The sequence below is a fragment of the Molothrus ater genome, chromosome 7, assembly GCF_012460135.2.
Source record: "Molothrus ater isolate BHLD 08-10-18 breed brown headed cowbird chromosome 7, BPBGC_Mater_1.1, whole genome shotgun sequence".
Taxonomy (NCBI): domain Eukaryota; kingdom Metazoa; phylum Chordata; class Aves; order Passeriformes; family Icteridae; genus Molothrus; species Molothrus ater.
In genome coordinates, this window is record NC_050484.2 from 19,760,659 (window position 1) to 19,786,979 (window position 26,321).

General features: G+C 37.8%; 1 protein-coding gene across 1 annotated transcript; it reads left to right on the top strand.

Moving 5' to 3' along the window:
* Window positions 1-285: 285 nt before the first annotated feature.
* LOC129046738 (sodium channel protein type 1 subunit alpha-like) lies at window positions 286-23,385 on the top strand. The gene is made up of 3 exons (XM_054515501.1): window positions 286-359; window positions 16,322-16,637; window positions 23,236-23,385. Exons 2-3 carry the CDS (start codon window positions 16,374-16,376, stop codon window positions 23,383-23,385), a joined length of 414 nt encoding a protein of 137 aa, XP_054371476.1. The 5' UTR covers window positions 286-359; window positions 16,322-16,373.
* Window positions 23,386-26,321: the final 2,936 nt, after the last annotated feature.

A 26,321-nucleotide genomic window follows, 5' to 3' on the forward strand; every position in this document is an offset into this window, starting at 1 on the left:
TCTCATGGAAGACATATTAAAGTCTAAAGCAAGCACTGCAGGACTGTACAGTTTTCCTTGTCATAGAGAAGCTCTGGTAAAGGCTGAATGCTTCACACCAATGTTTTCCCAAAGGTGGAAAGGCAGCCCTCTCTTTTCTCTCTCCCTCCCTCTGCCCTCAGTCTGTCTGATCAGGTGCACTGCTGGCACCTCTTACCTTGATTTACATGACCAGGACTGGGTCTAATGCTGTAGATATGGCTTGGTTCATCATCTGAACCATCTTGCTTTTTCAAACAGCACAAGAAATTTGCCAGGTGGACTTCAAGCTCTGTCAGCATCTTTTCTCAAATGGATTTCTTCTCTGCTGCTTGTCTGAGGTATGTGTTTAAAAGAATCCCACTGTATTAATTACCTGGGATTGGGCTGTTTCTTCAGCCCCACTTTGAGAAAGCTGTTGTTACTCACTTAGCAGTATTTGAAAATGGGTTAGTGTTTTCTGTCCCTACTGAAAACCTCTTCAGCTGTATTTTTTTCAGAAATGCTTATTTTGTCATTATGGTGTCAGACTCCTGAGCTATATTGACTGATGTTAGTGTTGCATTTTTGAACTTGTTTATTGTGTTTTTCATGCCTGACCAATGTGTTGATGTCAAGTACAAAAGAAGAAAGGCTGTGCTAAAAATTACTCTGAAATCTAATGCAAAACAATAACAGGATTGCTGTCAAAACTGACATCCTGATACTTTATTCTGCTGAGCCTGGTTTGTGTGATCTTGAATATTTGCTGAAATATTTAGACACAGGAGGGCAAGTTAGAGACAAGCAGCTTTAAACTGGTTGTTCTCAGTTTGTCGGAAAGTTTTTATTATTTTGAAGGAAGTATCAAGGGGAGTGAGACAGGGAATTAGTGGAATTAAGAACTTGCATAAGGCATAGTCTAATCAGAACAGTTCCAGTGAAATTCTTGGAAAACAACAGCAATTTGCAAACTGGTGCCAAAAATAAAAAAAATTTAAAAGTCCATGATGACTTACAGAAAATTATATAGATAAATGTATATCAAGAAAATATATATCCTATCAGCTGTTTGAAACAATACTTTATATAGGGGCAAGGGTAGTTTATTATTGATCACTGAAACCTTTGTTGAAATTATCATATAAAAACATGAACTTGCTTTGAAGTTTCAGAAGTTGTAATCATCAACAGCTGAGGAGATAAAATCAATTACAGATTCTTTTATTCTTAAATGAACATGGCCTTGAGCTAGAAAAGCTTCCCAATATTTATGAATATGGGCTCAAGGCACTGCCCAATGCCAAGCAGTTTAAAGGACAACTGACTGTTGTTGACTTCTAAGGATGACAGTGCTGCTGCTTTCCACATTGCACTGCATCCTTCCAGCATGTGAATTGTAATTCCAGAGTTTTGTACATTCATGACAGAACACACCATATTTAATGGGCAAGCCCACATAGCTTAGCACTGAATTTTGTCCTTTAAATTACATTTTACATATCCTTCTCTATCATTTTTGGCTGCCTGAAATTGAAGAACTGAGATTAACTAAGTCTGAGTCTTCTTCTGCCCTTAGTTGTGAGAAATACTCTGTTAATAATCAGGAGAATTGGGTACTTCGCAAATTCTTTTGAGAAGAGCCAGAAATCTTGACCTTCTTTTTCTGTGTGAATTTAGAACTGAGGCAGTCTCATGGATTAATGTATTTTCCTTCATTTTATTCATTTTCTCAACTCCAGCCCCACAGCTCATCTGTGGGAAAACATATTGTGTCTTCTGGGCTAAATATCATGAAGAGAATTGTGGATTGTTTTCCAGTAACAGAAACATATTTTGCCATCTTTTTCTTCATTGATAACAGCTTATGTAGGTGGGAGGCAATGGGATTCCTCAAGAGTCCTGTATTTGACCTGTAGCCTTTCTGTTGGTGCCAAAATGACTAGAGCAGAAGAAAAACTAAATTAAAAATTGAACAATATTTATTCACACCTCTAAACTGAGACAACCAGTGTTATGGAGACAGTATGACATACTAGAGAAGGAATACCATTAGGCTTTTTTTTTGCATAATACTTTAGAGCACTTAAGATATCACATTGCTACAAGAGAAAAAAACCCCTAAAACTGAACTATTCTAAAATGTGGGGGAAAAAGAACCTTTGAGTAAATTTGAACCATTAAAATCTACAGCTGATATTTCTGACTGAACATAATATTGTAGGGAGATGGGCAATATCATAAAAATTCTCTAGATTTTTTTTTCCCCAAAGTCTAATAATTCTGGTATGTTACTTTCATTTTTCTAGTTGTAGGCTTATTCTTTGTAGACTTCTATCCATAAAAACACATAGAAGTTGGATGGAAACAACTGAAAATTTGGTATGAGTGAAGAAATTAATCAAATACCAAACATGGACATAAAAATCATCACTCAATCACACTGGGGTTAGTCCAATTTCTGTAAAATATACTGATCTCTTTTTATTCAATAGTTTGTTGAAAGAATCACTGTGATGTTTTACTAAATACATGGGTGTTCAGTGTTTTTAGGATTGCTGCCTTTTACTGATTATTGAGTCATTATTTCTGTCTCCTCCATTTTCACCAGTGTGTGGTGGTTTCAGGTCCCCCTTTGGGTTCTTCTGAAATTTTGTTTAGCTCTGAAAAAAAAAATTATTTTATTTTGCACTTGTTAAGAAAATCTGGGTAGAATCCTTCCCTGCCATATTAAATATCATTTGAAAATCCACAATTCTGATTCATCCATCCTGCTATTTATTGTTGTAATTTATCAGCCCCAGTTCTCTCACTCTCCTCTCTCTTTCTGCCATGAAATTCTCATTACATTGCGTCTTGAGAACCCAAGTTTCCATTGCTTTCTGTCTCAGCAGTATCTAGTGGATCTCTAATCATCCTTCTAGTGCTCTATTTTAAAGTGTTTCCACCCCTTTTTTAAATTAATTTCCTCTTTTTTTCTACAAGTCTCTAAGAAAAGGACAAAACCCTTATATTTTTAGTCTCAGAAGCACCCAGCTCAGTTTGAGCTTCCGAGCTCTCTCCCTTCTAATTCCCTCTATCTTTGTAATTTATATCAGTACCTTGTAAACATGCAGACCAATCCTCATATTTCTCTTGCACCTTCGAGAGACTGTCTAATTTGCTTCCAAAGTTGGCTTTTTAAAATTACTTTGTAACACAAATTAAAAAAAACTGATAATCATCCTCCTGGTAAAACAAAGCAAAACCAAACAAAACCTCAAATCCTGTCAAGGTCAGAAATAAAAATTTAGGAGTAAATGCAGAGAACTGTGTGACTCAATTATTTAATAACTCTCTCTAATAATGACATTGGTCAAAGAGGACAAGTCAAAGTAGCAACTACAGTACTGTTACCAAGTGTTGTTTCCTTCAGAGTGAGAGCCTTCATTGTTTTTATTTGTAATGTTTCACTTCTTTGATTAAAATTATTGTCAAATTAATCTGTTAAGAGGAAATGGTGCTGGAGGTATTTCTGAATGCAGATGATAGGTGCTCCTCTTGGGAATGTCCCAGCAGGGCTCTTTAAGTAGCTTTGCAGGATCCCTGGAGCAAGTTCACTCATGGAGACAGAAGTGAAGTGCTGGTGGATCACCAGAAGCTGAATGATGAGGATGATTTGTGCTCTCTGTGTCCAGAGTGGGTAGGACAGGAAGTGAAGATTGAAGAAATGGGTACACCCACGTGAGATACGAGAACAAACATTTTACTAAAGCAGATAGTGGAGAGCTGCAAAAGAATGTCAGAAGAATCTGTGGCATTTGTCCTGAAGGTCTGTAGGAAGAAGTTAGATGAAACATCTGTTGGGAAATAGGTGTAGCAATCTTGCCTTGGGCAGCAAGATGAACTAGGTGGCCTCTGATCTCTTTTTTCCAGCCTGGTTTTTCTGTGAGTCTACAAAAAGAAGTAGATATCTGAGATATAACAGGCAATGTAAAATAAATTATATAGGCTCCAAAACAGCAAAACAGATCCACTAAAAGCTAGCTTCACTAGGATTGCATAAAAGCATATAAACACCCCCTTAAAATATTTATCCTATGGTATATGCACTCTGAAATGCTTCCAATGTACCAAGAGAGGAAAATGTGTCTTAAAAGTTAATCTCTTAGTGTTTCTTTTAGACTACATAGTCTTTACTAGTGAACCACAGCAAGTGTGTGAATACAAGGGGTAGAAAAAGGATATTTGCAAATCTGATCAAATTTCCATACTGTCTGGAGAATAGTACACATTTAATTAAAAAGATTTTAAAATTGATAGTTTTTCTTTATAGAAAGAACTAGGACACTTCTGAATCTGATTAAATAAAGTGAGTGTACCAGAGCCATTTTAAAGTTCTATTTTTAATGTTCGTATTCAGTATTTTTCACAGCTGAGAAACCCAGTCTGATGCATTTGTTTTCTAAAATGAAACCTAAATAATGCCATACACACACACACACACACACACATATATCTATATATATCACCTAAAATGTGCAGTGATAGATAGGGACAGAGAACTGTTCAGAACTCCATAATGGGTACATTGACAATGCTTAATTGAAAAAGAAGTTATACAAAAATTTAATTTTTTTTTCTTAAACAGGAACTGTGTAATCCAAGTGTAATCTAGAAACCTTGCATCTGAGTATTTTTGCATTCAGTTCAATTTATTTTCTTTTTACACATACTGGGGGGATAAACCAGAAAGGATGACCCTTTATTATGTTTTCATAACTTCATATTGCCTCAGAACAAAATACTACAAATCAACTACTCTGAAATAATGAAGCATCTTCTCTGAAAGAAAAATTTTTACTCCAAGAAAAATTATCTGTGTATTACATCTTACTCATTTTGGCTCAGTCTAAGACCAGGACTAAGTGGCATTGGGATATCCTGTGCTTGCAAGGATCTTTACCAGTCCAGTGGCTGTCAGCAGGGTACTGCTGGGGGGAGCTGACTCTTGAGGTGTGTTCCCAAACTCCTTGGGAAACTGCTAATCAAAATGAGTGAACATTGCATCAGGATCAGCTCTTTTTAGCAAGACAAGGGATTGTGTCCCCAGATCCAAGAGTATTTCTTACCACTGATTAATATATTGGCTTCTAAGCTATGGAGCAAAAAAAAAAAAAAAAATTTACTTTTATTGAAACATTTTTTTAAGGTTTTTATTTCAAAATAATTTTTGAAACTCTTTTCTTACAACACCAGTAGCAGCAGTGCTACCACTTGGTTTCCCACTCAAGCTCCAGTCCAGCCTAGGGAGAAGCATTGTCCCTGTGCTCTGCCAGCAGCAGCATCTGCCGACAGCATCGCTGCCACGAGCGGGCACTGCCCAGCAGCTCAGAGGGCACACATGTTCTGGGGTGAGCCTTTTAAAAACTGGTAAATGCTAGATGTAGTGCCAGTGCTAAGGATCCTTACAGCTCATGGTGAGTTGCTGTGTCTCAGGCAGTGCAGCTGGTGGTGGCTGTGGGTTGTGTGTGTCCAGCTGCTGCACGGCCTGCCCGTCTGCCACTTGTGGGCATTGACCTCAGACTTGCTCTCTGCCTTCCCTTCAAGCAGGCTTCTCTACATCTGTGAAATCTAAGTTCAGACTACTACTGAACCAGCACTAAATAATATTTAATGGTTCTGCTGGGAGAAACAAAAATCCTTACTGCCCAAGAGTAGAGAATGATAAAATATGAGATCTGCTAGCAAGAGAAAGCAAAGTAGATGGTACAATACCTGCTCTCTTATGTCTGCATGCCTAATTCCTAGACAATAACAATGAGTTTTGGGGGAAGAGAAAAAAATAAAGGCTGAGGAAATGCAAATTAATCAATCTTTTAAAATCCAGGGGAGTAGTAAACACCAAATTTTATTTTTAAAAGCTATTTCTTTGTTCCAAAGCAATCTGTCTTCAGGACATTAAGATCTATTTAACTCTCTAATTGTGTTTTACTCAAAATTTTCTCTCCCTTTTCCTTTGCCTTGCACATATTTCTCTGCAGGTCTCAGCAGTGACAATTATTTCTCAGGGTTATATGCTTTGGAGAATTCTGAAATGCAGGAAACTGGTCAGTTTTGGGAAGAGGTTTTTTCCTCCTGTGGTTAAAGTAAGATTGACTGTGCTATTACGGCTGAATTTTCATATGATATGTCTAAGCTTATATATTTAAGTCTGTATTTTAGTGCTGAGGCAAAAAATACAATGCCTCTATACAGAGTGACAAGAACTTTATATTGATTTCTGTCTGAATTCTTGATTACTTAGCACTTTGGAAAAGGATGGCTTATGCCTTTAGCTGTCTGTTCAGATAAGTTTCAGATAGGAAATATGAGCCTTTTTCTCTCTTTCATGTGAGAAAAATTGTGAAGATGGCTAAATAATGGCTGGGGGCAGTGCAACTGTGATTAGCAGTATTCTGAAGTGAAGTCCACAAAGTAAGCTGTTTCTCTTTAGAGATCTGCAGGTCTGTGTCTCCCTGTGTAATGCTTTTAATTCAAGGGGCTTTACTGAAGCAGTATTTGTTAACTGCTTTGGGGATTACAACAAACAAATTTCAGATTTTCTGAGACATTCTTGTATCATCCCTGTTAAAATTCCATATTGCGGAGTTGTGGGGTGTATTTTACTTCTGGAAGTTTCAGGCACTTTGTTATTAAAAACCTCCTGCTCTCTGGCTCTGCCAGACTCAATTTTGAGCCCATTCCTTCATATTGCTCATCTGAAGTACACGCTCTTGAATTTTAACAATTCTCAATATCCAAGTTCTTCCCTGCAATATTATTCTATTTCAGTTTGTGGCCAGCATTGCAGGTTGCCTTGGAATGATGTATGGGGACCTTTGGGTGTCTGTAGTGGGCAGGGAGTTCAGACATGGAATGCAGGATCCCAGTCTGAATGTGCTATTCAAACCCAGAGAGAGAGGGAATTGCTGCTCCAGCCATGATACTTGAATGAGATTTGAAAGTACACTGTCTCCCAACCTAAGTGTAAGGAAAAATGCTCAGATATCAAAGAGGGAAAGACCTTTAAGATGATGAAGTTTTGGTAGCTGAGCAGCCAAACCACTGGAGTTTTGGAAGGTGTCTTGAAAAAGAAGAGGTTAAAAGGAGCATAGGCAAAATGAGGGATCCTTGCAGATATTTGCATCTCCTACATATAACCGGACTTCAAAATTACAGTGTTGATGTAAATTGAAAATTTAAACAATGGATTTAACATCTAAAAAATGAAATTTGAGATAATGAGGAAAGGCTGATAAGGGCCTCTGAGAGGCAATCAGTCTGCTTTCTGAGAATTTATACAGCAGGATGATGGAGCCCTAGAAACTAGCTAGAAAATAATTCTTAATAAGGGCAGTGTTTCTTGATAAGGGCAAAGAAACTTTCTTGGTTTTTTGTAAGAATGATGGAAAACAGACCTTAGGTATATATGGCAGCAGGCAGGAGGAGTATAGTATGATTTATAGTTTGGCTCCAAAGCTTAGACAAGGACATTTGACACATATGAGAGTCAGATTCATTATGACTGCTAGTAGCACAGGCTCCACTAACCTCAGCAGCCCTTAGGCTTGGTTGCCTTTCATGTGCTGAGCTGCTGTGGTAAGCACTCGTAGTCTGGGGTGAATCACTCCAGCTAGAAACTGAAGACATTTACACCAGCAATGGCAGTGAAGTCTGAAATAATTATAACTTGGGTAAATTGGACTACATATAGGATAAATAGGATGAGTCTGAAAGAAGTTTGGAGACTAAAATAGCTACAGCTATCCATTCTTCCCACTTTCAGCAGGGTTTATGTGGTTTGGACATCTTTGATGCTGCTCTGAAAAGGTAAACTTCACAGATGTCTAAACCCATTTGCCTGCCCTGTGAACGTGTCTGTCTGCTGTTCAGGGTACAAAATCAAAAGTAACTCAAGAGGGGCTTTGCTAGAAAAGCTCAGATATCTGCAGATTTGGAGGTTTGAAATCTGGTATTTTTCAATCAGAAAAGTTGAGACTGAAAGAGAGATTGTTTGCTGATATTGGTTGCTGTGCTCTTCAGTTCACCATGTTGATTCTCCTACTAGAGTTCTCATCTTACAGGTGGAGCCACATGAACAGATTCACATTATACAGACCCTGTAATCTATCAGTTAGAATTCAAGGTGGAATACAAGATAGAAAACTTTACTAAATACTTTATTGCTTCATTAACCTCATTAATGGAGTTTGTGTACCTTTGATGTGCACCAAGTGATATTTATAAAACCTATAGACCTCAAACCTCTTTCTTTTTTTTATATTTCTGTACCTATATTTGAGAATAGCTTCTTTGCAAAATAATCACTAAATGTGCACTACAATTCCATGTTTAACCACATAGCTTACTGCTGTATTTGATAAAGTAAGTGTTGCTTGCTTTCAGCCAATTATCTCATCTTCAGAAAACTACCATAAAGTGGCTCAGAATTTGAATGACTGGATGTTTTGCTTCAAAATTTTTTATCCTTTATGCTCTTTATAAGTATATACCAATATTTCAGATATTTCTAATGAATGGTTTTCCAGTTTTGAATAACAAATGGTATCTTGTGATATTGTCTTAGTTTTACATCTTGTCTGTTTTCTCAGTACATTTATACCATTAAGTTCATTCTAAACATTTGAAGTTCCTGCACATAATGTATTCTTATTTATTTTAAAGAAGCATATTTCTTTAATTGTTTCTCTTGACCAATAATAGGATTTAAAAAATTTTCAAAGTTCCAATAGCACTAGATTTCTTAGTCTATAATCGTACTGCTCTTGGCTTTTGACTGGGTTATTTATTATATCTTTACACTTCCATCACAAATCAACTTAACATCCTGAACATTTATTAGACCATAAAATATTAAATGACTGGAAAATCACCAGTATCTCAAAAGACAAAAGACCCTTGAAATCTTTGCTTTTAAGTGAAAGTCAGTGGGGCTAACAGTCTTCACTCAATGGCTTTCAGTATTTTGAAAAATTGAATATATTTTTGAATATTGAATATTGAATACATTTCAATACATTTCAATACATTGAAAAACTGCTGATTCTGCAGAATTACTAATTCCCAGGTCCTGCCTTTCTTGGCAAATCTGAAGCTTTTTCCAATAGTGCATTGCTCAAAGGATGGCAGCAGATGTTTCTGCTGCTGCTTGTAGTTAACCATTTAATAACAATAAACATTTTGTTTTTTCTAGGAATTTTCAAGATTTTATGCAACTGAAAATATGCTACTGAAAATACTGAGTGCCATGTAGGAGCTAAGATGTTTTAGATGTTAAAACAAGCTAAATATCTAATATTCAATAGAGTAAACGAACTCTGCAACTATACCACCTCTAGGGGACAAGGTGCCAGGGCTTGAGCATTGTCATGTCTCTAGTCCACATCATGTATAGACATGCCTGGACACAAGGCTGTGACATCAGGACCTCATGAGTGTCCACTGAATGAAAACTTTCCAAAATTACGTTGGACTATCATTGTTAATTCAAAGTTTGTTAAAAATCAGTTCAAACCTGATCAGGATATAGGTGAGAGTCATTTACTTGTTTGTTTTTACCAGGTCTGTGTTTTGGAAGTAGTTTCTGTACAGCTGTGATATGACTTTTTTATTTTTGTTTTGAGAACTACATTAAAATATATAAAATAATTTTTGAAGTGAACTAAAATTGTATCTGTAAGAACAAATATTATTATATATGCTTCTGTAAAGCAAAATTGCCAATCTGGGAATAAGCCATTTCTCACATATTATTAGGTAATTACTAAGTTCAAAGAAGCTTACTAGGAAACACCAGAATCCTCTTATTGTTGGTAAAAGTGGTTTGTGTGTTCAGAATCACAAAATGCAGAGGGACATGAGGGGAGAACTGCAGAGGAGTTGCCTTAGCAGGATCAGAAGATGCCAGTGACAAAGGTGCAGCGCCTTCCCCACATAAACAGAAATGCAAATGTCAGGTGTTTACAAACTTGTGTTACCTGCTGCGTGGCATTAGCATATAGAGTACCAATTCATTTGGAAAACACTTAATTCACATGTAGCCCATGTATTTGTGGCATCTCATAAAACCTGAGGCAGGCAGAAGGGATTGAGGCCATAGAACCATCCCAAAGTTGTGCAGGGGCTGTGGAGCTTCCTAGGCTGCAGAGCTCCTTGGTGGTTTAAGCATCTCCCATTCCTGGAGCACTCCCTGCTCTCCCAGGCAGTGTGAGGTGGATCCTCCCTTGGGTGCTGCACTGCAGTAACTTAGCAGGTGACGCCCAGCTCCTGACACAGGGGCTGGGGCTGCTGCTGCCTCCTCTCTGCACAGGCATGTCCTGGGCCATGCTCTGAGTGCAAAGGGTGTAAAGCAAGGGGATAAGTTTCAAAAGTTGCTTTCATATGGTGTCTGGACTTCTGTGCTGTATAAAAAATACACGTTTCTACAATTTAGGGGGTTATTACTTCACAGTGGCCCCGTCATTGTGCATGAAAAGCAGAAACTTGTTTTGTTTCCTTAATTATGATTGAGTTTCTTTCCCCTGTGGTCTTGTGTGTTAAACATGTCCCTGTTGCTCCTGCATCTGCTTCCTTGACCCAGGAAAATCTCAAGAATGAAATCTGTGCTTCCTAATTTTTGTTAGAAAGTAAATAATTTTTGTTATTATACCTTTCAGGCTTCTGGCCTTTCCACTGGCCATATAAGACAGCAAGTACCTGAGTGCTGTTAATGGGGTCAGGCAACCCACTAATTTTGAGTATGGCAATGTCTTTGGGTTTGTTAGCTCTGCAAATTTTGCATCATTAAAGGGTATGGAGCAATCTGTTTTCCATCAACTTTTATTTCTTTCCAAAATGTGGAAATATGCCAAGACCAGAACTTAAATCTTGTCTTAAATTCAATTTTAGCTTAATGCCAAATGAATCAGTAGCATTATGTAATGTACACTGCATAGCCTGCATGGTTTTGTTTATTTCTTTAACTGAAGAAAGAGGTTGTTATGTTTGCTAAGGTAAATATAAACAGATGTTTAAGAAATGGATGTTTAAGAAAATTAAACTTGAGCTAGTAATGTAGATTGCCAGTAAAAGGGGTCAGTGCTCTGATCAAATGGAGGAAAGCAGAAAGATTGCTTCTCTGTACTGCAGTCATTTGCTGCACAAGATATGCTGCAGGAGCAGAGTAAGCAGAGAATCCATTCAGCTTGGTAGCAGTCCAGTAGTTCTAAGCCACTAAATGCATTTGCTCAGATGGAGTACTAATGCAGCTGCATTGTGACTTGTCCCATTAAATTATTTTCCTTCTTTCTTTCTATGAAGCTGCATAACTAATTTTGTTTTTTTTAACTTTCTAAAATAAAAAAGACTAATTAGTTTGCAGCTAATTAGACTTGGAATTAGACTAGCAAAGCAGTAAGCTGAAGCAAGCTATTTCTTTTTAATCTAAAGCCAAGCCTAGGACCTATATTTTGGTTTAGAGATACATTAGTTGAATTTCAAAATATACTGAGAATAAAAATTTTAACAATGCATACATATATAACTAATAGAGATGGATAATATACTGTGTCTGCATCATATGGTCTTCTGATTTCCTCTAAACAAGGCATAAGGACAGGACTGAAAGTCTAGGTGTTAGTGGGAGAAAAGGTAGCAGCAAACAGCTCACAGAGAGCATACCAGCATGGGTGTTTTGCTGGCTAGTTATCTTCTTGGGGAAGGCTGGATTATTTTACTTTGCTTTATTTTTCAAAACTTATGCTTGTATTTTTTTCCTGAGTTAAAGAAGTTGGTTGTGAGTGAACACTAGAACTAAACCCTCTTTTCCCATAGTTAGTGGTACATTTTTCTTCTCAGCTAATATATCTCTGGTGATTTTCAAATGAGTTTTCTCAAGTGAATTTACTAGGCATAATAGAGAAATAGCTCTAGGAGCAGGGATCAGAAGCCATGACTGCCTTCCCAAATGAAAGCTTACCTTTAAGATGCCAAGTCCATGTTTTCTTTCACACCTTCTTTCTACCCCGTTAATCTTGATTTCATTCCTGCACAGTAAGCTAAGCAGTGGTACAACAGTGTGGATTTCAGAGAGAGGAACTGCATTTCCTATCCCTGTCTGTTCTGCCTTCTGGCTGTTGGGCAGCCCAGACTGAGCACTGAACTGCCCTCCTGAATCACACAGCTACCCCATGGCTGTTTGCAACTCTGAGGCAAATTGAATAATCATTCTCTCCCCCATCACTCCCTTCAGCAACCCTTTCTGTGTGTCAGGTTAAGTAATGGAAATATCCAGCTGCAAAGCATAAACTTCCACTTAAACTGGTATGTATTGTGTGATTGCTTCCAATATTTCAGATTATTTATTTATATAGCTCAGTGCATATCTATGTACCCTATTCTGATGTCTGCAGTATTACTGCACCTACCCTTTATTTAAAATTAATATGCATTAAATAAATGCAGTTATCCAAGCCTAAGTAATGTAATGCAAGCAAGCCCTTGTGCCAGATCTGCATTATCCATGCTGAGAGGGAACATCAAGAAGATGGTAAAAAAAGATATGGGAGAATCCTATTATCAGTCTGGTAATATGCAAGTTTCCCCTATAAAGCTGTCCATGAGAATTAAATTGAATTTCATATGTGAGCTACAGGGAGTCATAAAAAGTTGTATAGGTCCAATATTCCAATCTGATTCCTGCCCTTCTGCCAAGCATGTTACTTCGATATCCTACCTACCTTTGCTGCCTGCAGTAATCCTATAATTGAGACAGACAGGACAGACACAGGCTTGGTTCTGAGGCTGCACATAAAAACCTGAAGTGTCTTCCCACAACTTTCTTCCTCTCCTCCCACAGATCCACACTGTGAGGAAGGTAAATTATATTTATTCGGTAAGCTGAAGACAAGAATCCTGGTGACTCATTGATAAATCAAAAGTAATGAGAAGCTGTGCCAATTAATAATGCAAATTATTATAACATAGAGATCTGGGCTCTGTGAGTTTACATGTAGATTCATTACTTTATTTTGAAGCAGTTAAATTTTAATTAGTGACTGTTATACCAGAAGACCAAACTTCAAAGAATGTTTCAGTTTCAGATTTAAGTGTATGGATAATATAAAGAAATTCACTTGCTGAAGTTTAAGTGTTTGCAGCACTGTAGTTCCACATGGATGCTAAGGTCCTCCTGACCAAATTCTCAGAAACTCTTGTTATGAAGGTATGAAGGAAATGCAAGCTGACAGTACTGGATGATATCAGATTAGGAAATAATCTTGTTCAAGCTTGTCTCTGTTTCTGACAGTTATGTATTGTTCAATTGACTTTTTCAAGAAGCAGTGTGTAACTGATTTGAAATCATTGTTTGACAAGGCACCATCTCTTCATCTATTTCCAATGTGTCCTTTTACTTTGCCTAAAAAAATTATTTAGATGAGATTTGAAGACTGTAAAAATACACAGATGCTCACAGATGTTTGATAGCTTAGTTATTATCAAGGAATGCACAGATCAAAAATGACTCTTTGTGCACAGTAGCTCACAGCCAGGAGGGCAGTGATGGTGTGTGTATCAGCCAGCTGCTCTGTGTGTGCAGAGCTAATCCAGGGTGGTTCTGGCTGCCTCACACTTGGCACACGTGGGCAGATCACTGTGCTTTGTGCACTTACACACATGCAGCTGAACAGCTCCTGACTTACTCTGCTTGTGGTCTGCAGATGGTCCCATCCCTGCACGCTGAGTGTGCTCTGCAGTTATCTGGCTTACAACAACGGACACTGCAAAGTGTATGTGAATATATTTTGCCTGGGAAATATCAGAAGAAACAATGATTCTATTCTCAAATGTTCTGAGTACCTTATTTTCCAAAATTTGAAATGTTTCACATTGCTCATAAGAAGGTCACTCAAACAGACATGGAAATGTAGAAGGAAAAAATCCTCATTCCTTATAAGAGATTAGGAATGAACTTGGTAGGAAATTTTATTTTGGATATTCTTATATTTTTTTCCTACGTTGAATTACTAGTGCTATGCTAAAGGAAAAAAAAACCATTTGGATCATGTAAACAATCTTCACTTATTCAATTAATATTTAATAAATCACTTGGTGGAAATCAGAAGGATAGCAATAGATAATTGGCCTGGTATCAATTTTTATCCATCCCCATCACATATAAGTGAGAATAAATCAATTTAGTATAGTAAAGGAAATACAAACCTAGTAGTTAAGCACTGCCATATGAGCAATGAAAGTGATTTGGGATTAGGACTGTAGTTAATTCTGTATGTATTTAGTATTGACTTTTAAATTTATAGAAGATTTCTATTTGCAATTCTGAAGATTTATAATCATTGAAATGTATGAAGAAGGGGAAAACGTATCTGGGATATCATCCTCTAAGCTGTTAAGCAGAGGATAAAAAGTAGGTAATCTTCATAAAGCCTCCTGAAAGATGTTGTTAAGTACAGCCTACTTAGATTTAGTTACATCTAAAGGTGTAGCTGGCTAGCTCCATGCACATTTGACAGACCATAGAACATTCTAGGGTTAATTATAGAAAAATAACGTGGAGTTCCTTTCTATATTAAGAAATACACATATTATTAGAAAAGCCCACAGTACTTGCTGATTTTAAACTTGGTCTATAAACACAGTAGCTGAATCAAATGTTTTTGTAACATAACTAATGGCTGTGAAGCATTTTGTTTCTGTGCACCTGCAGGCAAATCCTGAGGTAATCCTTGTCCTGCATGCCAGGTGGGGACATTCAGTGAGCTAAAAGGTGATCCTGACACAGCACCCTGTGGTTTCGGGTCGATAGGAGAGGAGAGGAGAGGTCTTAGTCCCTTCTTTTGCCAAATAAGTTGAGCAGAGAAGAGGGCTTGATTGTCTCTGTACCTGAAGCCCATGGAGCAAGTGGTATCCACCGACAGCTTGTGTCCCCCATGACATTGGGATAACAGTGCAAGATATGTCTTCCAAATCATGGTGCCCCTCATGGGGATCAGTTTGAGATCATAAAATTCAGTGATGTGGCTTATGGTTTTTTCTCCTTCTTCCCCAGTACCCACAAGGTGTGGTTGAACATTAAGAAACAGTGTTAGAGTGTACAAATAGTGAGTTTATAATGTCAATAGTTAGGTGACTGAAGTGGCAATTCACAGAAGTAAACAGAACCATGACATAGGGAGCTGAGGACTGTCTAGAGGATACTCTCTATGTGGAGAAAGGCAGGATTTTAAATCCCTTTTAGCTGAGGTACATTTTCTTATATCCTCCCCCGTCCCACCAATGGGGACAGAAGAGTATAAATCCTTTTCCCTTGGAAAGGAGGGAAGCTGTACAGAACTGGTTTTGGCATGTGTGTCTACATGGGTGAATGCTTAGTGTGTAGTGTGAGATCAGCTCACTTTAATTTTTTTACAGAGAGAAACTTGCACCTTGATGCTTGAAAGTCATTCAGGCATGAGGGATATATGCTCCATTGTGAGCCCAAATATGCACTTCATTTGTATGTCTGGTGCCATCAGAAATTTATTCAGCAGCCTGGAAGATGCCAAATCTGTAGTCTTAGAGGAATTCTTTTTTCCTTTTTTTTTTTTTTGCTTTTCTTCCCAACAGGTTTATTTTTGCAATTGCAATGTTTAAATAAATATGAATACTAAAATACTTCCAGAATTTTCCAGTTACAGCTATTTTATAAAGAACCAGACACAGTAACTGCTAACCTGAAATAATACTGGGCAATTACTCTTCTTCTTATCTAAAATAATTTCCCATACAAAAATTTATTTGGAATCATTACTTTAATACTTCATAATATACAGACTTGATTTTTTTAAATGGAAGTTCTGGTTTTGCAGTGCTTGTTTTCTGATACTTTTGCTGATCTTGGTGAAATTTTCTGTGTTAGCTCTGTTGAACTGTTCTATTTATAGTTGCCAATGTAATCCTGATTGATTCCAGAGGAGTGTGATCATAACACAACTAGAGTTATGAGGAAAGAATGTACTTGATTATTCTTAACTATCATACTTTTCCTTATTTGGAGTAAAAGACTAGTGTAGTCCTGAAGCTGAGAAATTTTACAGTTTCAATAACTAGTGTAAGAACAACACAAGTGCTTCTTACAAATGCTAAATCGCTGACTAAACTGTGTACTTTGTTTACATAATTTTCAAATTGTGTATTTTAACAATTCAATATAGCAAAAACAATTGCACTTGAAAATAACTGCTACGTCTTTCTTACTTGGTGATTTCAATATGTTTATTTGAATTTTATTTCTGCTTTCTTTTAGTATTTTCCTATGCAGAAGAATAAATGGTAATTAAAATGTGCAGGATGAAAAGATGGAGCAGTCAGTGCTTGTACCACCAGGACCAGACAGCTTCCAATTCTTCACTAGAGAGTCTCTTGCAGCTATTGAACAGCGCATTGCTGCAGAAAAAGCCAAGAACCCCAAACAAGATCGCAAAGACGATGATGAAAATGGGCCAAAACCAAACAGTGACTTGGAGGCAGGAAAAACACTCCCCTTTATATATGGTGACATACCTCCAGGAATGGTGTCTGAGCCCTTGGAAGACATGGACCCATATTACATCAATAAAAAAGTGAGTCTAATATCAATGCTGTTCACGTGCCAGTGTTTGCAGTGTGTTATCATGCTCGTTTCCTTTTCTTGGAGTGGATCATAGAGCTTGTTAAATCAGTTCGTTAATTTTTAGCCATTTGCCTTAATGGTTACTAGGTTTTCACCCTTTTCTTTTAATTTACCTCAAAATTTATTTCCTTGATATAACTGACTTAATATCAGAGGAACACTTACATCAAAGCTGTAGCATAATATGGGATCTTTGATTACAAGCAATATATAACACCTATGCAAACATATATACTTTGTGAGCTTCTTAAAAATGAACATACATTCATACAGAGTACACCAAAATTCTCTAAGGTTCTTCAGATTTAAAACTGACAGCGTGAAGTGATGCATAGAACATTTTGTTCACAGAAATCTGCTTTGATAGCAAATACTTAGGAAATTTATGGAATCAATGGGAAAACAAATAGATAAGCAGTGAATGTAACAAAAAGAGTATAAAGACTGATTTTAAAGTTTTAGTGAAACTGGCTGTGGGCAGGCCTGGAATCCTTTCAGAATGGTCCTGCTGCACAGCCTATAAGCAACAGAAAAAGTTCATGCTCTATAGCTGTAGCTAGATTGGGTGATACTTTAATTACTGGATTCTATGTTTGTAAAAACTGTCAATATTAAGATAGGAGTTATTTTGACTTTCACAAACTACTGTTTTCTAAGTGTCTCAGCTTGCTAAATTTCATGAGATTTATGAGTCCTATTTTGACAAGAGAGAAAGTACTGTGTGAAAGAACAGTATTTTTATCTCTATTATCTGGTGCCTCTGAAAGAGCCTTTATCTGCCATTCACAGCATATGAAGATTTCTCTTTAAATCACAGTTCTACTTTTACAAAGATAAAAGATATGTTTCTATAAAAGCAGGCCTTGTAGAGTTCTGCACTAATTGTGTCTCTTTATGATACAGTATTTTATCCCTACCTGCCCACAGCTCATCCTGGACCTTTATAGCCAAATCAGTCTGTCTTACGTTTCTGGCAGTGAAAACAGACACATGATAGGTATGACCTCTGATAGATGAGCCTCTCAAGCCCTTGGGAATGGAAGACCCTTTCAGTCGCTTCAGTCCCTTTTCACAAAGACTTACTAAATCAGCCAGGTCTGGTGATAGAATTGCAAGAATGGAGAGAAAACAGCTGAGTCAAATTCAGTCAGGTTTCTGTACTATTTGAAAGGAAGAATTTTTTTATTTGCACACTAAATATATGTGGTCCAAACACATCCCCTCTGGGATTCTCCTCTTTCTGCTGAAGTCCACATATTATCTCTATGCACGTGCTTTAATCTTCTGCAGGACAGGAAAAGAAGCAGCCCTGCCAGTCTAAGACAAGGCAAAAATTTCTCAACTGCTTCAATTCTCTCTGTTTTTTCTTCCTTCAGTAAGAGGAAAATAGATGTTCCTGACAGAAAATCAACATCTATTTCAATTTTCACCTGTCATTTTCCTTTAAAATATCTACTTTCTAAATTTTATTATCAAGCTCTATGTGAATTCTGGAAATACTTATGTTTTGTTTCACTTGTATTTTGAAACTATTGGCAGCAGTTGATGCTCCTGCAAGTCTCAGAAGGAGAAATAATTTGAGAAAAGCTCGTAACAGGAGTGAACATCTCTAGGAAGATGCATAGGAATGCTCAATGTATTTATCTCTGTAATGTTTAACATTTCAGCTTCTTCTTTACCCCTCTCTGAATTCCATCTTGTTAAGCCAAGAAGTCCATCAGCACACCCTCTCCAAAGTGACAGTGTGACAACTGCTGCACAATCATTAGAGATGTTATGTTTCTCCCTGGTGAAGCATCCATCTGAAATGTCATGGATCTAATGAAAAACACCAGAATAAAGGAAAATGCTTCTTTGCAAAAAGGGTTAGGGCAAGTGTAGAGGATTACCAGCTGCCACTGTTTTTTTCAGAGCTCTGTTAAGATCTCTGCATAAACTATAGCTGATTTGTTGACAGAAACTATCTGAAAATTTGGCTTCCAAACTTTCAAATAGGGAACACAAATGTTTGCTCACAGCACTGGTCACTATGTTTATTTGGAAAAGCTGTATAGGAATTTTAGGAATATTTTTATTATAAGCTTGGGTCATTAATGAAGTCACCTATCATTTGCCTTATATGCAAATATTGCATCTCACTTGCTTTTTTTCTTTTTTCCCCTATTCTTTGTACCAAGATTGATCAAGCTCACTGTATTTTTCATGCACTGAATGTTTAAATGTCATCTAGAGTGTTTTATGTTCCATCTTTGGGACTGCTTTTTCTAAGCAAAAGGTTTGTGTGTGCCATGATTTCATGCAGTTTAATAGAGAATAAGACAGAAATATATACATATTTTGAGCTGGTTTGAGAGCCCTAATTTGTGCCTGAGGTAGGCTTGAGATGAAAATTTAAAATAAAAAAAACATTTAAGAGAAGAAAACCCAAATAGGTATAATTGTTTTATGTTTTTGTGAGTGTGCTTCTATGTAAAACCTACCATGAAAGAGGACATATCTGTACTCAATGCTGATCTGAAGTTGAAAGGAAAAGGAAAATATTGATAACTGCTGTTTGACAGTAGGACAGCCCATTATAGCATGTTTACACACTTCATAGTATTTTTGATTTACACTGTATCACAGGTAGCCTGAAAGCCAGCAACCGTACCCTTGAAACATAATTATTTTATAGTAAAAGAATAGAATAATGTTCTCCTATACTTATGATTTCATTATACTGAAATGCTCCTGTCTGTGGTGGCCTATAATGCTGGTCTTTAGAACTGTGAGATTTAGCATCCTAAAGGGTTGCAATGGTTTTGGTTTTTTTTTTAATCCAAAATTGATTAAAAGTGAACAAGAAGTTCACTCATGTTTTGTGTTCTGCTTCTGTATGAGTGCAAATCTGTGTGTTCCCAGTACAATAGTGCCTGCCTGCTCATGCTCAGGCTGCCACCACAGAGGATCAGCAATGTTCACTTCATTGTCTGTAGAGAACAGAGCAGCTGGAATCCCCTAAGATCCTGACCTGCGGGCCTGAATCAAAGTCTGGTCCACTTGGTTTCACACTTTAAGGGCTGGCTCTTTTCCTCTGAACCTAGGCTGCTACATTAAAGAGGAGGCAGAGAATAGATGGAACTAAAGTGGGTAAAATTTCACTTTCCTCCTGCTGTGATAGTTTATTGCCACTCCATGCCCTGCCTCTTGCCAGAAGGATCTGAATGATGTCTGTCAGCAAAGATGCCTCCTTTTCTCCTGGCATTTGATATCAGTCCCTAATCTCATCAAATCACTAACTCCTGGGTTTCCCAGATGAGTCTTGGGCTGCAAAAAAACCCAAAAAGATTCTGTAAAATTGCTTCAATTTATCACACCAGCAAAGCTGAATGCACTAGTGATTTTGGATATTTTCATAGTTGTGAAATAATTTTTAAGTGAAAAGTTCTAGAAAAGCAAAAAAGGACTTACTAGAAAACATTGTTTCAAAAGATAACCACAAACCCAAGAAATGGAAACTTCTCCTATGCCATGAGTGTCCTGTTCCAGCTGCTGCAGGAGCTTTTCCAGAGACCCTGAGCACCGAGCTCAGTGTTGTATCTGCTCCTGTCTTTCAGAAGGGGGTAATGCAGTGAGGTAGCAGAAAGTGCACTAAATCTAGCCTTCCAGAAACTACATTTAAAGCTAACTAGGAGGAAGGAGAGGAGAAATAAGGTTTTGGGAACTCCTTATCCCAAGAGGTTCTCAGAGACCTTATCTTTATTCAGTGTTGACTCTTCTCTCTTAGCTACATCTTCTCAAAACACTCCTCCTCCTCCTTTGCCCTGCTAAGAATTCAGTTTCTGGCTTTATTTCAATATGGCAGAAGATGGATTGAGTTTTATGTTACAGATGCAAAAGCAGAAAATCAGGGACTTCCTTTCAGGGAACTCTGCATTTATATTCACACTCCAACACTTTGAGTGTGAGTCAATTTTGTGCCTTTATAAAAATGAATAAAACATAAGGCCTGAAATCTATACATAATCCTTCACATAAAAGCATTCATGTTTCAATTTATTTAGAATTTATCTAGCTTTTCTTAGTGTATGTCTACTTTGTCCTGACAGCTTTGGGTACAATTCTTCATGTTCATCCACACTGCCTACACATTGGCTTTCATGTGGGTTGAGAGTGGAGGGAGATTTAGCAGGCATAGCAGGGAGCTTACATAGGGCATATCAGCTCTTACCTGTACTTTTTAATGAAAATTCTCCTTCATAAATAAAGTACAGTTTTAATTCATATTTAAGGCTAGAAGTTAGAGGACCAACAAAGTCATTCTGAAAGCCCAAGTCACAAAGATGCTTTCAGTGAAAAATTAAAACTGAGGTAGGGAATTTATGTCTTGTTGGTTCTGCTTATGCAGGGCAGCAGAAAGTAGAACAGCTAAAATAGCAGCAGCTTCCAACTGAAACTGGAACTGTGCCAGCGTGCTGTTATTTTCCATAAGGCATGTTAGAAAATAGATGTATGTTTAATATGCTTGTGTTCAAAGATTTTTTTTAAAATGTAGGTTGACTAAATGAAGGTGCAGTAGTCTTAAATACAGAGTTAGTAGGAAGTGTGATTTTTATTGCATTTTGTCAACTACCTCATAATACAAAAAAGAGCATGAGTTGGAGGCGTCTGAGATGTGAGTCCTGGGGCTGGGGACAGACCTGGCAGAGGAAATTCACCTTCCCCCTTCGGGTGTGAGGCTTTAAAACATTGTGCCAAAAAGTCATTCATCTGGTTGGTTGCTTCAGCAGTTGAAATGGAAGCTTCATGTAAGGTCACAGTCACCTGCAGGCTGTTACCTGTAAGCCCAGACTGGATGTGTAATTTGGAAACATTAGCTCAGGCTGTCCTCAGCTTCACATGCAGTTTCTCCATTTCTCTGCAGAAGTGGGAAATCACATACATATCTTATGCATTCCTACACATCTTGAGTTTGTACTCAAGACAGAGTAAAGTCTGCCTGGTAGTGTCCCTTACTCCTGGGGGTTGGTTTGTAGGAGAAGGTGTTCTGTGTAGAGCTGTGATGGGGCCACAGCTCAGGGAAGAAGCCACAGGGACTGGAGCAGCTTTTCCTCACAGTTTAATCCTTGCTTCTCCTCTGTCGTCAGTAAAGCCCCATCTCCACACCTCTCTCCACTTCCTGTGGGCTTCTAGACATTCATATCTATACTTCACAGTTCTAAACTTTCCAAATCTCAGCAGACTGAAGCATTGTCCTCCTTGAACCTCCTTGGCATACTCCCAGTCTGCTAGCCTTCCTGGAAACAGTCATGTAGTTCAATGTTTAGAGTCTTGAAGGAATACTTGATGTCATGGGCACCAGATGAAGCCAACATACCCCTGCCCACACTTCCACTGGAATTCTAGCTTACAGCTCATTTCATCAGCAACTTAACAAAAATCAGGAAGGCTTTCTCATAGCTTATGTGCAAAATATGCAACTCTGAAAATGGAAAAAACAAAAAATGAAAAAAGAAATTTTAGAAATTTTCCTGTAATTTCATTTGAATTTAGGTTATTATTCTTGCATCGTCCCTTTCACTAGATGCAGATTTCATCTGAGTTACTGAACCTTCCTTCCTTCTGCACTGTTTTTCATTCTCTTCTGATTGATCTTGCAGTTGAAGAGCACCTTAGTGACAAAAAAGAACCTGACAGCCCCCATTTTGTGTGCTGTAGTGTTAGGGCAGGTGCAGCCATCATATCCTGCAGGGGAGCGCAGCAGTGTTTGCAGGGTTTGCTCTCATACTGTTTATCTTTGGCTCATGGATTTATTTAAGACATTTAACCTACAGAGTCTTCTAAAATTCTCTGAAGTAAGGCTTGAATGCCTACAAGTTTCTCTAAATTTGATTAGTTCCATAAATATTAAGTTAAATTTCAAAAGAATGTGTTTTCTGGGAAATTTTCACAGCTGGAAACCACAACTATGCAAGAGGATCATATGGGATTATCTCTTGCTCTCCTCCAGTAAGATATAGTCAGATTTCCAGTACTCAGAGACCCACCTAAATATGGCTGTGTATGTTACTGCTATTTCCCTCTCTCCTTAACACAAAACTCCAAAAATTAAACAAGTGGATAGTCTAATAAATCAGTTTCCAGAAGGATTTCTAGTTAGTAAGACTAAATAAAGCCCAAAAATAGGGTGGAACGCACCACCACACCCTGCTTGTGCTATTTCAAACAGTGAGAGTTTTCTGGGGTAAAGCATAAACAAAATTACAATTTCAGTTAGTAATTTATGCATCTTTAATTACAAGAAATACATAAAAAGGAATATTACTTTACTGAGTCTGTTTAATGAAGAATCAATGCAAAAACATTAATGAACTGAATTTATTGCATTTTCATATGTTAGATTCATCAGGTAAGTACTGGAAATAATTTTTATTTGAAAAATTTTTGGGATTTTTGTGTTATCTGTTCAAAAATTTACAATTTTGGTGATTGTTTACTTGTAACAATTTTAAAATTAGAATCTACAGTGAACAAACTCTGATAAAATGTCTTTTCTTTCTCTTTTTCAGACCTTTATAGTATTAAACAAAGGGAAGGCAATCTTCCGATTCAGTGCCACCTCTGCCCTGTACATTTTAACACCCTTCAACCCTCTTAGAAAAATAGCTATTAAAATTTTGGTACATTCATATCCTTTTTTTAGTGGTTGCTCAAAATGAAATGACGAAAACAGATAATGATTTCATAATAAATTAAGGTACAGGGTCCTTCTGGGGCTATCCTCAAGATCAACTCTCCAGTCTGCTGCAGCAGTGTGCCTGAAGCCTGGCCCATGCACGCTGGTTCTCACATTCCCAAACCCTCCCAGTTGCACCATAAGCCTCTGCCAAATTTAATACATTGCCAGAAAGCACAGGCAGCATTTCTGCAGGCAGTTTGCAAAGCATCTGTACATGCAGATGGTGGACAGACTGGGGGACCATGACTGATGGGATGGTGCACAAGGTAAAGTTTTAGACTGATATGGGGGATAGCTGCCTGATGGTCCTAACAGGATGATGGGAATTTCTAGTGGCTGATGTTTTGGTGCAGTTGTTTTTTTTTGCAGAACCTCAGGACTGAGAAATGTAGTTATCAAATGAAAATTTCAGTGTGACAGTAAGACTTTTAACATTGAACAAGCAGTGAAAGGCAGCAGCCTTATTAGTAGAGACTGCTGACAGAATTTTCTAAGTCTTTGGAAAAAGTAAGAAACAAGGCTGATGGTTGCTGGCTCAGAACACCTTTTACTCTGAACTCCTGGGAAGTTAAAGCAGTGTGAGAGAAGGAGAAGGTGTCAGGCTGGAGAGGAGTTAGGGAGCATTTGGGGACAGTAGCTAAGGGAGCTGACAGAGCCCTGCAGACACAGTGGTGGTGATGGTGAGAAAACACAGCCAAATTCTGTCAGATTGCAGCCTCCAATGAGTGCTCATCCCTTCACATGACACTGGTTTGCAATACCTTCCAACATTGCATCTGGCTGAGTTGTGGGCAATGCTTTTCACTGCCATATTGGTTGCTGAGTTTGGTCATGGTTTTAAGTTTCTGCTAATTGTCTTCAAAGAGTATCCAGCTGGTCTTGCTGACAGTAAGAACAAAAGAAATTCCAATAGACAATATGTAATTTCAGTATTTTTCCTTCCATCTATGACCTGATCATGTAATTTAACTCTATCATAGGAAAAGGTTTTCTTTCAGTATATGGACTGATTTCTTCTTACTATTGCAGGAGCTATTCTTATCTAAGATATAGGCATAGGATTGGTTTTATTTAATCTAAAACATAAGAATAGATGTGCAGGTTCTCTAATTTTCTATTTTTTAAATATTATTCATTATAGTACAAACACTGCAAATATTAAAGTGTTTTAACTAAGAAACATTAAATGCATTCCTTTTTACAGTACAAATCCCAGCTGCTTATACAGGATTAGCTACCTACACAAAAAAGATGAGGGGTAAAATTTATTATTATTTTTAGTAATCCTCTGATTTTTATAGAAAACTCTATTTCCTCCACATTTGGGGCAGGTGTTTGGCATTTTGGCCTTTGTAACAGAAATGTGCCTTTAACTTTCAGTGTAATTAAAGACAAGTGCTGAGCACAATTAAACTAGCACATTGGTTAGAAAACCTTCATCTGTCTGTCCTCCAAATTCTCTGAACCTCTGTACAAGGTGCTCTGATCACATGTGAGCAGACATGTGAGCAGATGTTGCTGCCCTGCAGAGAAACAGAGTGTGTCTCTTTCCAGTGCTCCCAGACTTTCCCTGCAATTATTCTCACTGCCAGTACTGAATGCAGAAACTGGTAACAGCATGAGTTTCTCTTTGCTGACTCATCTCCTGGTAGTCTGCTTTTTTTTTTCCCCTCTTCTCTTTTGCCTGCCTGACTAGACTTAAGGTAGAACATGGAACTGAGGAGGCAGCACAAGAGTGATGGGAGATGGCCAGGCTTTGGCAATTAATAGGAAAGAATGAAAAGGTGAGAATAAGTAGAGTGTTGAGCAGCCAAAAAAAGGGAGGTGGCAGTGGTTGGAGCTGCAGGGTGTTAGAGGGTTCTGTTAGAAAGAATTGGGGAGGTGCTCTAGAGAAAACGTGTAAGTGCTCCTGTGCAAGGCTCTGGAAGCCTAAATTACAGTATTCCTCAGTGTGGCCTGACTGCCAGACAGTATCTGTGAAACCAGTTGGCAATATTTGGTTTTTTCCCAATTGTTTCATCTTCCACCAATCCACACAGTCGATGAGAGACTTCAGCTGCTCCTGTAATTGATCAGCTTGAGGGTGTGTGGTGCCTCTGCATGCCTGTATGGGAAAAAGGCAGTACAGTTCCATGAAGAAGTCATCATAGATCAGATTTTTTTGTCTATGAGTATAGTTGAATTGTTATAGAACAAAAAATAGTAAATTAAGGGAATATTGAGCTTGTAAATCAATCGCTCAAAATGTGGGATAGGACAGGAGAGATGCACAGACATTGAATGTGTCAGTTACGTTTGAGATTGCCATAAGAGAAATGGTCAGTCTGTGTGTCTAAGTATTTTAGCCCTTAATGAGCATCTGCTCCCTTTCAGAGTGAACAGCACTTTGGTGACTTTTGGCTCCCAGACGTGGCAGGTTTTGTACAGAGTGAGCAACGTGCAAGGACCTACCTGTGGCCCTTGTTATGAGTGGTGCCATGGTACTGAGCTGTAAGCACACAGCACACTGCACAGGGGTAAAACCTCAGCTCTCCTAAGAGCACATTGCACTTCTAACTCTTTCATGAGATGACTGAAACTGCAGCCATGCATCTCCAACTTGGACTCAAAATGGATTCTCTATATTTAAAGGAATTTCCTAATTAAATTAAAACAGGCTCTTTAGACCTGTCTATGGATTGTGATGACAAACACTGTAATACATTCTAATAATTTATTCTAAGATTTTTACTCTACAGAGTTTGTATGGAGACAGGATCTTCAAAACTAGTTAAGTCAATTACTGAAGTATACCAAAATGTCCACTGCTGGATCAGCCAAAGGGCACGCACCTTTCTGTGAGAATCAGGCAGCTAATTCCTTCCCTTTGATCTGAGTTTTTATTGAAAAGTTATGCTAAAGTTTGAATTTTCAGCT